Raw genomic sequence first — 11686 nt, forward strand, 5'->3', positions numbered from 1 at the left:
TTGAGCAGGTTTACTGCCTCCCGGGCCCCCCGCCTGCAGTTTCTGCGGCCTGAGGGAGTCGGTTTTCCACGTGTACAAGGAGGTTGCAGCCCCTCGTCCACTATTTGAAAGGGGGCTGCACTTCAGTCCCACGCTCCTGATCGTCGGTCACCTGGTGTGGGGAGGGGGGGGGGCGAGCGGGCAGGTCGGAGGACCTCCTCGTGGGACTGCCCTTGGGCCTGGCCAAGGTGGCCATCAACAGGTTCAGGCAGCGGGCGGTCGAGGGGGGCTCGTCCGGCCCGACTGCCCGGCCTCTCTTCTGCAGCTGTCTTCGCGCCCGGGTATCCCTGTAGATGGAGCACGCGGTGTGCCCCGGCTCGCTCGAGGCTTTGAGACAGGTGGGCGCCGCGGGGACTGGAGTGCATCATCACCCCGGCTGGGGTGATTTTAATTTAATTTGATAAGTCTTAAATATTAATCTAGGGTTTTCTAAGCTTTTCTTTTACAGTCTACTTGTTCGGTCGGGAGTGCGAGAGGCTCCGCTCGGCGATGCAGAGAGCCCCGCAGATGGAGAAGAATGTCAACCAGAGTCTGCCGGATCTGCACAAACCCTCCCCTGGGAGCGCCGACCCTCATCTGTGTGAATTCCTGGAGACCCGCTATCTGGATGAACAAGTGAAGACGACCAAGGAGCTTGTAGAGACTGTGACCCCTGCCTTGTAGGCATGGGGGCTTGTGACTGTACAAAGAGCTGAGACTTGAGCTCGGTAAATGTGATTTACTGTAAAATGGAAAAAAAAAATACATACGAATTAGGAGCAGGAGTGGGCCACTCGGCCCCTCGAGCCTGCTCCGCCATTCAATCAGATCCTGGCTGGTAACTGTTCACCTGTCATTATTAAAATATGGAATGCATGTGAAGTGCATTTTTTTTTTTAATCCCCCCCTCCCACACTCATTCTATTATGACCCTAGAAATGTGAGTTTTAGTTGGGGATTTGACAATGGAGAGTGTTGCACAGAGCAGTCCCGTGCAATAGGTTTTTTGAGCAGGTTCACCGCCTCCCGGGCCCCCCGCCTGCAGTTTCTGCGGCCTGAGGGAGTCGGTTTTCCACTTGTACACGGAGGTTGCAGCCCCTCGTCCACTATTTGAAAGGGGGCTGCACTTCAGTCCCACGCTCCTGATCGTCGGTCACCCGGTGTGGGGAGGGGGGGGGCGAGCGGGCAGGTCGGAGGACCTCCTCGTGGGACTGCCCTTGGGCCTGGCCAAGGTGGCCATCAACGGGTTCAGGCAGTGGGCGGTCGAGGGGGGCTCGTCCGGCCCGACTGCCCGGCCTCTCTTCCGCAGCTGTCTTCGCGCCCGGGTATCCCTGTAGATGGAGCACGCGGTGTGCGCCGGCTCGCTCGAGGCTTTTCGAGACAGGTGGGCATCACAGGGACTGGAGAGCTTCATCACCCCCCCCCCCCTTCCCCCCAACAAAAGTTTAATTTAATTTTTTAAGGTTCCTTTGAAAGTTTTTGCTTTAATTTATAGTTTATGAGTTGTGCCCCTTTAAAAGGCGGCACTTCCTACTTCTTAAATTGATCATTTACATAAACAACAAGCAGTAGAAATATGAGTTTCTCATCTGTTGCCTTAGTAACACACCAAATGCTGGCTATTCGTCAACATCTCCCCCCCTCCCCACCCACCTTTGTAGCATCCAATTAGGAATCGGATATATACTTGAAAGGGTAGAATTTGCAGGTCTCTGGGGAAAGAGCAGGGGGAGTGGGACTAATTGGAGAACTCTTTCAAAGAGCCGGCACAGGCACGATGGGCCAAATGGCCTCATTCTGTGCTGTAGGATTCAATGATTCTATGAATTGTTTCCTAAATGATGCCAGGTTTTTTTTGCCTACAGTACTCGACCTGGAAATCCACATTTCACACTATGCATAGAGTTTCCTGATATCAGACCCAAAATTACCGTTTACTAGTTCTACTCTCTCAGTATATTTTGAAGTAATAAGGTTATTGACCATCACTGATTTCCATCGCTCCACCATTGGCGGCCGTGCCTTCAGCTGCCTGGGCCCTAAGCTCTGGAATTCCCTCCCTACACCTCTCCGCCTCTCCTCCTTTAAGACGCTCCTTAAAACCTGCCTCTTTGACCGAGCTTTTGGTCACCTATCCTAATATCTCCCTGTGTGGCTCGGTGTCAGATTCAGTCTGATAATCGCTCCTGTGAAGCCCCTTGGAACGTTTTACTATGTTAAAGGCGCTATATAGTGGTTAGCACTGTTACCTCACAGCACCAAAGACCCGGGTTCGAATCCGACCTCGGGCGACTGTGTGGAGTTTGCACATTCTCCCCGTGTTTGCGTGGGTTTTGTCCGGGTGCTCCGGTTTCCTCCCACAGTCCAAAGATGTGCGGGTTAGGTTGATTGGCTATGATAAATTGACCCTTAGTGTTAGGGGGATTAAATACGTGGGGTTACAGTGATAGGGTGGGATATGTGTTGGTGTAGGGGTTACGGGGATCGGGTGGGATATGTGTCGGTGCAGGCTCGATGGGCCGAAATGGCCTCTATCTGCACTGTGGGGTTTCTGTGATTCTGTGATATAAATACAAGCTGTTATCTTTTTCTAAAATCTCCTTTGTTAGGATTATTTGGGATTCCAGAATTATTACTGGAGTTTTGGAGTTTTCCATGATTCCATCCACTTACAATTGGACCCAATAATTGAGGATGATTGAAAAAAGTCAAACTGCATTTTTATCCCTGGGGTCTACAGGATTTTTCCAGAAATGTCCGATTCTGCAATTCCATCCACTTCTCCGTGAAAACTGTGAATGAGCGTCCTTTATCATGACTAGATTTTAGAAAGCAGCCTGATTCAAGCACCCTCGCTAGTCACTTGACATCATCATTCCTGTACAATGAGGTATGCATTTCTAATGCTGAACATCACCGGCTGGTTTCATTGTTGATGTGATGGGTTACTAACCCGAGTTGAAATGTTAATAGGTGCAGACAGGTGCTGGTTTAGGTGTGTTCTTTTGTACAGAATATAGTTCTAATTTTAATCATTTGCGACAGAACCAAATAATTGAAATGTCAAACGAGTTTGATTATTTTTCAAAGCACTAACTGATCTCCCGTGCTGTTGCTCATCTAGAGAAACACAGAAACATAGAAAAATAGGAGCATTCGGCCCTTCGAGCCTGCTCCACCATTCAATATGATCATGGCTGATCCTCTATCTCAATACCATATTCCCGCTCTCTCCCCATACCCCTTGACGCCTTTTGTGTCTAGAAATCTATCTATCTCCTTCTTAAATATATTCAGTGACTTGGCCTCCACAGCTTTCTGTGGTAGAGAATTCCACAGGTTCACCACCCTCTGAGCGAAGAAATTTCTCCTCATCTCAGTCCTAAAAGTCCTACTCCGTATCCTGAGACTGTGACCCCTCGTTCTTGACACCCCTCCCCCCCCAGCCAGGGGAAACATCTTCCCTGCATCCAGTCTGTCCAGCCCTGTCAGAATTTTATACATTTCAATGAGATCCCCTCTCATTCTTCTAAACTCTAGTGAATACAGACCTAGTCGACCCAATCTCTCCTCATAGAGGTTGTGAGGTGATGAACCTCCCCTGTCCATATATGGTCAGTGCTCAAGGACTCCTTGTGGGCAGGCAGTCTAAATAGGCACCCTTGTGGTAAATTAGAGCAATGGCAGAGCCAATTTGGGGGTCCTCTTTTTGTTAGAACCGGTTAACTGTAAATTAACTGTAACTTAATAAAACTTTAACTAAAACTTAACAAATTAAACTAAAATTACATTGCCCGGGGTGACGATGCACTCCAGTCCCCGCAGTGCCCACCGGTCTCGGAAGGCCTCGAGCGTGCCGGCGGACACCGCGTGCTCCATCTCCAGGGCCACCCGGGCGCGAACATAGCCACGGAAGAGAGGCAGGCAATCGGGCCGAACGACCCCTCGACTGCCCGCTGCCTGGACCAGTTAATGGCCACTTTGGCCAGGCCCAGGAGCAGTCCTACGAGGAGGTCCTCTGACCCGCCCGCTCCCCTCCGCACCGGGTGACCAAAGATCAGGAGCGTGGGACTGAAGTGCAGCCATAAATCGAGGAGCAGCCCCTTTAAATAATGGAACAGGGGCTGCAACCTCTCACATTGAATATAAACATGGAACACAGACTCCTCTAGGCTGCAAAAAAAGGCAGGCGGCCAATTTAGGGGTGGTGTCACGGGGGTTCGTGACCTCCCCACAAGCATTTTGAGGTCACTCAACGTGGCTTTGAGGGACGGCCTCCATTTCACTCCCAGGATCCTCTGTCGCCTGTCTTCGGCCCACAAGTCTGCGCAGATCCCAGCTTAACCTTTGGTCTGGGTATGTCGTCATCCCCCAGTCCCCATCCCGCCAAATCTCGAGTTCGACTCTCCCCCAGTGTGCCAAACCTCACTCTGCCATTGAATTGGAAGGAAGATTCTATAGATTGGCAGATGCTTGTAAATCTCGGCTCCTGTTTGTGGGCCTATGTTAATGGACCAATAGGGGTGACAGTGTCACCTGACAGGAGTCAGCGCTACCAGTGCTTGCTTCTGAGTCAGAAGGTCGTAGGTTCAAGTCCCACTCCAGAGATTTGAGCTCAAAAATCTAGGCTGCCACTCCCAGTGCAGTACTGAGGGAGGGCCGCACTGTCGGAGGGGCAGTACTGAGGGAGCGCCGCACTGTTGGAGGGGCAGTACTGAGGGAGTGCTGCACTGTCAGAGGGACAGTACTGAGGGAGTGCCGCACCGTTGGAGGGGCAGTACTGAGGGAGCGCCACACTGTTGGAGGGACAGTACTGAGGGAGTGCCGCACTGTCAGAGGGGCAGTACTGAGGGAGTGCCACACTGTTGGAGGGGCAGTACTGAGGGAGCGCTGCACTGTCGGAGGGGCAGTACTGAGGGAGCGCCACACTGTCGGAGGGGCAGTACTGAGGGAGCGCCGCACTGTCGGAGGGGCAGTACTGAGGGAGTGCTGCACTGTCGGAGGGGCAGTACTGAGGGAGCGCCGCACTGTCGGAGGGGCAGTACTGAGGGAGTGCCGCACTGTCAGAGGGACAGTACTGAGGGAGTGCCGCACCGTTGGAGGGGCAGTACTGAGGGAGCGCCACACTGTTGGAGGGGCAGTACTGAGGGAGCGCTGCACTGTCGGAGGGGCAGTACTGAGGGAGCGCCGCACTGTCGGAGGGGCAGTACTGAGGGAGTGCCGCACTGTCGGAGGGTCAGTACTGAGGGAGTGCTGCACTGTCGGAGGGGCAGTACTGAGGGAGTGCTGCACTGTCGGAGGGGCAGTACTGAGCGGGTGCCGCACTGTTGGTGGGGCCATCTTTCAGACGAGACATTAAACGAGGCCCCGTCTGCTCTCTCAGGTGGATGTAAAAGATCCTACAGCCCTACTTCAAAGAAGAGCAGGGGAGTTCTCCCCGGTGTCCTGGGGCCAATGTTTATCCCTCAACCAACATCACTAAAAAAACAGATTATCTGGCCATTATCACATTGCTGTTGGTGGGAGCTTGCTGTGCACAAATTGGCTGCCGCGTTTCCCACATTACAACAGTGACCACACTTCAAAAAAGTACTTCTTTGGCTGTAACTGGTGCCTCTTTCCACTCCCAACATCCTAAAACTTTGATACATTTTAAAAATGATTTGTTCACAGGATGTGGGTGTCGCTGGCAAAGCCAGCATTCGTTGCCCACCCCTAAATGCCCTCGAGTGTCTCGCTGGGCCATTCCAGAGGGCCGCTGAGAATCAGCCACATTGCTGTGGGTCTGGAGTCACATATCGGTCAGACCGGCTAAGGGCAGCAGATTTCCTTTCCTGAAGGACATTAGTGAACCAGATGGATTTTTATGACAGTTTTGGGGTTACAATTACTGCTGCGAGCTTTTTTTATTCCAGATTTATTTAACCTCAGGACCTCTCAACGCACTTTACAGCCAATGAAGTACTTTTGGAGTGTAGTCACTGCTGTAATGTGGGGATTAACTGAATTAAAATTCCCCCAGCTGTCATGGTGAGTATTGTATTCTTGTCTCTGAATTATTCGTCCAGTAACATAACCACTATGCTACCGTTTGGGTGAGAATATTAATAATATTTTGATTTTTTTATTTGAATATAGGCCTGACTTTAGCCTCCCTCTTGAAGACGATCACGGGGTTGGACCATCCCCTCCGGGGGAGGCAGAGTCACCGGGAATTTCCAGGCAAGCCCAAATATGGAGTCGGAAATTGGCGCTGAAAGTAACGAGGCGGCGCGTCCGACCAGACCATATATGGAGCCAGAGGGAGGCAAGCGACTGAAGCCAAGGAAAGGTCTTGCAAATAAAGCGGAGGGACTGGGAGTGGGAGGGTAGTGGAATTTGGGAAGATTGGGAAGCCGAGGGCGGGGGGGAAAGGCCAATACTGGCAAATTCCCACAAACAGCAATGGTGATGATGAGCGGATAAAATCTGTTTGTGGGACGTTGGGGGCGGGACAAGGGTGTAATTTCGGGCTTGTCGTCACTGCTATATAAGGTGGATCGCCCTGCGAGCGGGGATTGAAGGAGCTGCTTTGTCAGAGGGAGGGATCTGGGCTGCATTCTCCCCCCAAAACCCCCCCCCCCTGTTTGAATATTTCCCATTAATTATTATTATCATCCCCCCTGCTACCATGGAGCTGAAGGTGGAAGCCCAGCGGGTGATGGCCGTGGCCCTGGGCAAGATGTACAGCTGCCGGCTACAGCGAGGAGGCATCCGGCTGCACAAGAGCCTGCTGCTGTCGCTGGTGCTGCGGGGCGCCCGGGACGTCTATCTGAGCCTGAGAGCCGAGGAGGCCCCGATGGAGGTCGAGCCCCGGGCCGGGGAGAAGGAGAGCCGAGCCGAGGCACCGAGCGCCGTGAAGGTCCCCGTGGAATGGGGAAGTGTCCCGTCCCCGGGAAGTATCCAGTCACCGGAATGTATCCAGTCCCCGGAATGTATCCAGTCCCCAATTCCCGGTCGATACAATGTATCCTCGCCGCCCCAGGACCGCCCGGAAGAAGCCCAGCCCAGCCAGCCGCCCCTCTGCCCCCATCGGGACCCTCTACAAGCCCCGGCCCCCGGGCGAGGACTGACCACAGCCGGGCAGGCGCCTGCCGAGCCCGGAGACGGGAGCAGGAAACGCAGGAAAGGCTGGGATCAGACAGACTGGGCTGAGTGTGTGCCCCACAAGAGGGCCAGACTGGAGGAGGCGGAGGAAGAGGAGGAGGGGGCGCATCTTTCCGGGAGGCCAGGGCAGGGAGTGGCCAACTCCAACATCCACAGCCTGGTCAGTGTGTTCGGCTCGGGATTCGGCGGCCTGCTCAGTAAAGGCAAGGCCGACTGCCCCAAGGAGCAGCCCTGCCGGGACAGGGTGCTGAACAAGCTGGGCGTTTGGATGCGAGCCATCGTGGCTTACTGAAGGAGGGCAGAGCGGGAGTCGGCTTGGAAATTGAACCCGAGAAATTAACAAGAGTGGCTTCTCCCCCCACCATGGAAATCTACACGCGGCGCCTTCTCCTCTTGGCCAGGAGAAGGGTGGGGACCGTTCGCCCTTGCGACTGCATCTGGGGGGCGTTCAGAGAGACTTGTCAAGAAGGCAATCCGAGCGAGCTGAGGGGCTGGCTCACCGTGACCGTCCCTGGCACCGCATCACAGCCTCCCTCCAACTCCCCACAGGCTCTTGGGACAATTCACAGAGAGAGAGAGAGAGAGAGAGGGAGCCAACAGCACTGACTCGTGTTTCCCCATCTCGCTGCCAATGCAGTGACGAGGCGTTTCTCAAGTTGCACAACCGGATTCCGGGCGAGCGTCCTGGGTTTTTTATAAAATATGTTGTTGATCAGAGCCCAGACAGAGGAGTCACAACAAACTGAGCCAAGTGTGTGTGTGTGTGAGAGTGAGTGAGTGTGAGCGAGGAGCCCCTGCTGGCTCTTACTCAGGACGGAGGACCATCACAGACTGTGGACTTTTTTTTAATAATTCGAAAGTTACTGTCGTTTTTATTGTTTGCTTCAGATTTTAAATTATATGGAACTCAATGTATTTCTAATTTCAGGACTTGTTTTGCAATAGATCAATAAAAAATATTGAATGAAATTCTGATTGAGTTCACTTCTGATGGGTCTACACCAGGTTATTAGCCGGTCTCTTCTCTTTATTCAAATGTTTTTATTTCTCCATTTCTGTGGATGTGGGAAAGTGGAGTTGAGGTCAATGACCAGCCATGATCTTATTGCATGGGGCAGCAGGCTCGAGGGGCTGAATGGCCAGCTCCTGCTCCTAATTCTTGTGTCTTTTTCCATTTAAGATAAGGTTCTTTGCTCTGCAGGGTATGGGTGCTGCCCAGGGTAGTACCGAGACCCACTGCTCTGCAGGGTATGGGTGATGCCCAGGGTAGTACCGAGACCCACTGCTCTGCAGGGTATGGGTGATGCCCAGGGTAGTACCGAGACCCACTGCTCTGCAGGGTATGACTGCTGCCCAGGGTAGTACCGAGACCCACTCCCAGGTTATATTTTGTTATTTTGGTCTGTCCTGGGGTATCTGATAACAATTGGGAGTCTGTCGTTGCCCTCCGTGCCCTGGGCTGGGGAGTGGGAAATCAGCTTGGCTTCCTGCTGCTGGTCTCTGGCATCAGAGGGTAGGGGTGTGAGGAAAAGCTGGAGAAACTGGCATTTAATGTCTCATCTGAAAAACGGCACCTCCGACAGTGCAGCACTCCCTCAGCACTGCACTGGGAGTGTCAGACTAGTTTATGTGCTCAAGTCTCTGGAGCTCCAAGGTGAGAAATGGTCACTTGGCTCCGAGCCGGTGCCTGTGGAATCACATCTCGGCCTTTTCAGGATAGGAAAGAAAAAGCAGTGAGAGGTGGGTGTCGCTGGCAGGAGCTCACCATTCACCCCTATTCTGCAATGTGTGGCTGGTGGTACTTGCAGAAGTCAGCTTCTATTAAACATGGCTGTCACCAGCCAGATCAATGTAAACTGGGCATTTTTTTTTAATGTTCATGGGATCCAGGCGTCATTGGCAAGGCCGACATTTATTGCCCATCCCTAGTTGCCCCTTGAGGTGGTGGTGGTGAGCCGCCTTCTTGAACCGCTGCAGTCCATGTGGTGAAGGTTCTCTCGCAGTGCTGTTAGTGAGGGAGTTCCAGGATTTTGACCCAGTGACGATGAAGGAATGGCCAAGTCAGGATGGTGTATGACTCGGAGGGGAACTTGGAGGTGGTGGTGTTCCTATGCGCCTGCGGCCCTTGTCCTTCTAGGTGGTAGAGATCACGGGTCATGTGTGGCTGTTTTTTGAACTGTGTACGAGTACAAAGAGCATGGCACTACCTGGCAGAAGGAACTGCGCCAACTTTGTTATCTGCCCAGTTAAACAGTAACATCTGGTCAGGATTCAGGAGTTCAAAGTACTGTGTAAATCTTAATATTAGGACTCTTCCAAAACTGCAGAACAAACTGTACAGGGGGGAATCGTTCTAATTTTGGAACCCTTGATTATTCTTCGGTCATTATGTTTTCTAATTTGTTATTTTCTACTTTGGAAAAAATCATCGCCCAACATTCTTCTTAAAAAAAAAAAAACGACCAATCATATTCGGCCAAAACAAATTCTCTCTTCTGAAGCTTGATGCACCAATTGCATCCTGCAAAATAAATGGTAGCTGGCCACCTGATTAAACCTTGACCTCTTGTTGGGAGCCACAGCCGCCATGACAGTTCCTTGCCTGAAAAGAGAAAAAGCCAATGACCTAGCCTCAGTATCGTGTGCTCTCGGTGAGGATGCTGAACAGCAGAGGTATGTGTTGGATCAATACAGAAGTCAACACTCGAGATCGTGACATTTCATACCTCCCTTAGCCTTCCCCTAAAGTCTTTGGGGTTCTTGTCCTCCAATTGCTAGTTCTAGATCTACCCTGAACCATGGCTGTGTCCCGCACTGCGACCTTTGAGAAATCTTCACCTAGGGTTTCTAAAAACAAGCACGTTTCAAATTTGTACACAATGCGGTTTTCTGCAAATATTTTGTATTTAAAATTGCCGATGACGTCAAGTGAACTGGTTTGGAGGATTAACTGAGCTGCATTAACATGCACACACTTTAAATCATGAGTCAACGTGGAGGTCTTTCACTGCTGGAGATGGGATTTGAATCCAGATTTGCCTCGTGGGCAGTGGAAGCATATTGAACAATAACTTTCAAAAGGGAATTGGATATATTCTTGAAAAGGAACAAAATTTGCAAGACTGTGAGGAACGAGCAGGGGAGTGGGACTAATTGGAGAGCTCTTTCAAAGAGCCGGCACAGGCAGGATGGGCTGAATGGTCCTTTGTAATGAGTTTGGGACAGTATCGGCTCCGGTGGCATAGTGGTTATGTTACTGGACTAGTAATCCAGAGGCCTGGACTAATAATTCTAGTTCAAATCCCACCATGGCATTTGGGGAATTTTAATTCAGTTAATTAAATAAATCTGGAACTCAAAAGCTGGTATCAGTAATGGTGACCATGAAACTACCGGATTGTTGTACAAACCCATCTGATTCACTAATCACCTTTAGGGAAGGAAATCTGCCGCCCTTACCCGGTCTGGCCGGTATGTGACTCCAGACACACAGCAATGTGGTTAACTCCTAACGGCTCCTCAGTTGTATCAAAAACCGCTACAAAAAGCTATAAACCACACGGACTGCAGTGGTTCAAGAAGGCGGCTCACCGCCACCTTTTCAAGGGCAATTAGGGATGGGCAATAAATGCTGGCCTTGCCAGCGACACCCAGATCCTGAAAATTAATTACAAAAAAAAGCAAGGGCCCACAGCACAGAAATCCTAACTCAGCAGCTGGCTAGAGGCGGGTGTTGTGGAGGTGGGGCTGTAGGTGAGCTATACATCTAAACCATGAGCTGTATGTTGACGGTGAGACAGACCTTGTGGAGCATAAAACACGTTTAGAGAATCAGTGCGAAGAGTTAATTGTTGGAATTTTTCCAGACTGGTCTCCCTAGATCATATCAACATTGTGTTTTTTTTTTAATTCAAAATTTCCCTCCAATTTTCTCACCTTTTCTGAAGACAGACATAGTATCAACTCTCGAGCCCAGAATACTGGTTAAATGGGCAAGCGAGTAAACTGGAAGCACACAGGCTTCTCATTGCAGTCTGAAACTAGAACCAAGAATCCATCGCTTGGACTGTGGGAAAAGATGAAAATACATCAGAATGAGTTTTGCTGAAGTGTGAATTGAAACATTTCTGAAGTGGACATGGGGATCGGGCGGAAAAGTGGAGTTGAGGTTGAAGATCAGCCATGATCTTATTGAATGGCGGAGCAGGCTCGAGGGGCCGAATGGCCTCCTCCTGCTCCTATGTCTTAGGTTTTTATGGAATGAGATTGCTGATGGCACAAGATTGATTTTCTGGGAGGGGCCTGGGTATAACATCATGCCCTCTTGCAACTTTGTTGACCATTTAATTGGTGCATTTTCCAGCATTTTGGAGTTTGCTGCACATGTCGGCTTGGCTCGTGTGATGTGACAATACTTCACATGGAATGACATCACAGCACAGACACAGGCCGTTCGGCCCAACAGCTCTATACTAGTGTTTCTGCTCCACATGAGACCCCCTCCCATCACCACTCTTCAGCT

The 11686-nt window shown here is 51.2% G+C and overlaps 1 protein-coding gene across 1 annotated transcript; it reads left to right on the top strand.

Moving 5' to 3' along the window:
- The first annotated feature begins 6444 nt into the window (after positions 1-6444).
- On the top strand, positions 6445-8133 carry LOC147097755 (immediate early response gene 2 protein-like). Its single transcript, XM_085971836.1, has one exon. It carries the CDS (start codon positions 6689-6691, stop codon positions 7454-7456), a length of 768 nt encoding a protein of 255 aa, XP_085827962.1. The 5' UTR covers positions 6445-6688; the 3' UTR covers positions 7457-8133.
- The last annotated feature ends 3553 nt before the right edge of the window (positions 8134-11686 follow it).

This window comes from Somniosus microcephalus, chromosome 31, assembly GCF_052327205.1.
Source record: "Somniosus microcephalus isolate GS21.2 chromosome 31, FLI_Smic_1.0, whole genome shotgun sequence".
Classification (NCBI taxonomy): domain Eukaryota; kingdom Metazoa; phylum Chordata; class Chondrichthyes; order Squaliformes; family Somniosidae; genus Somniosus; species Somniosus microcephalus.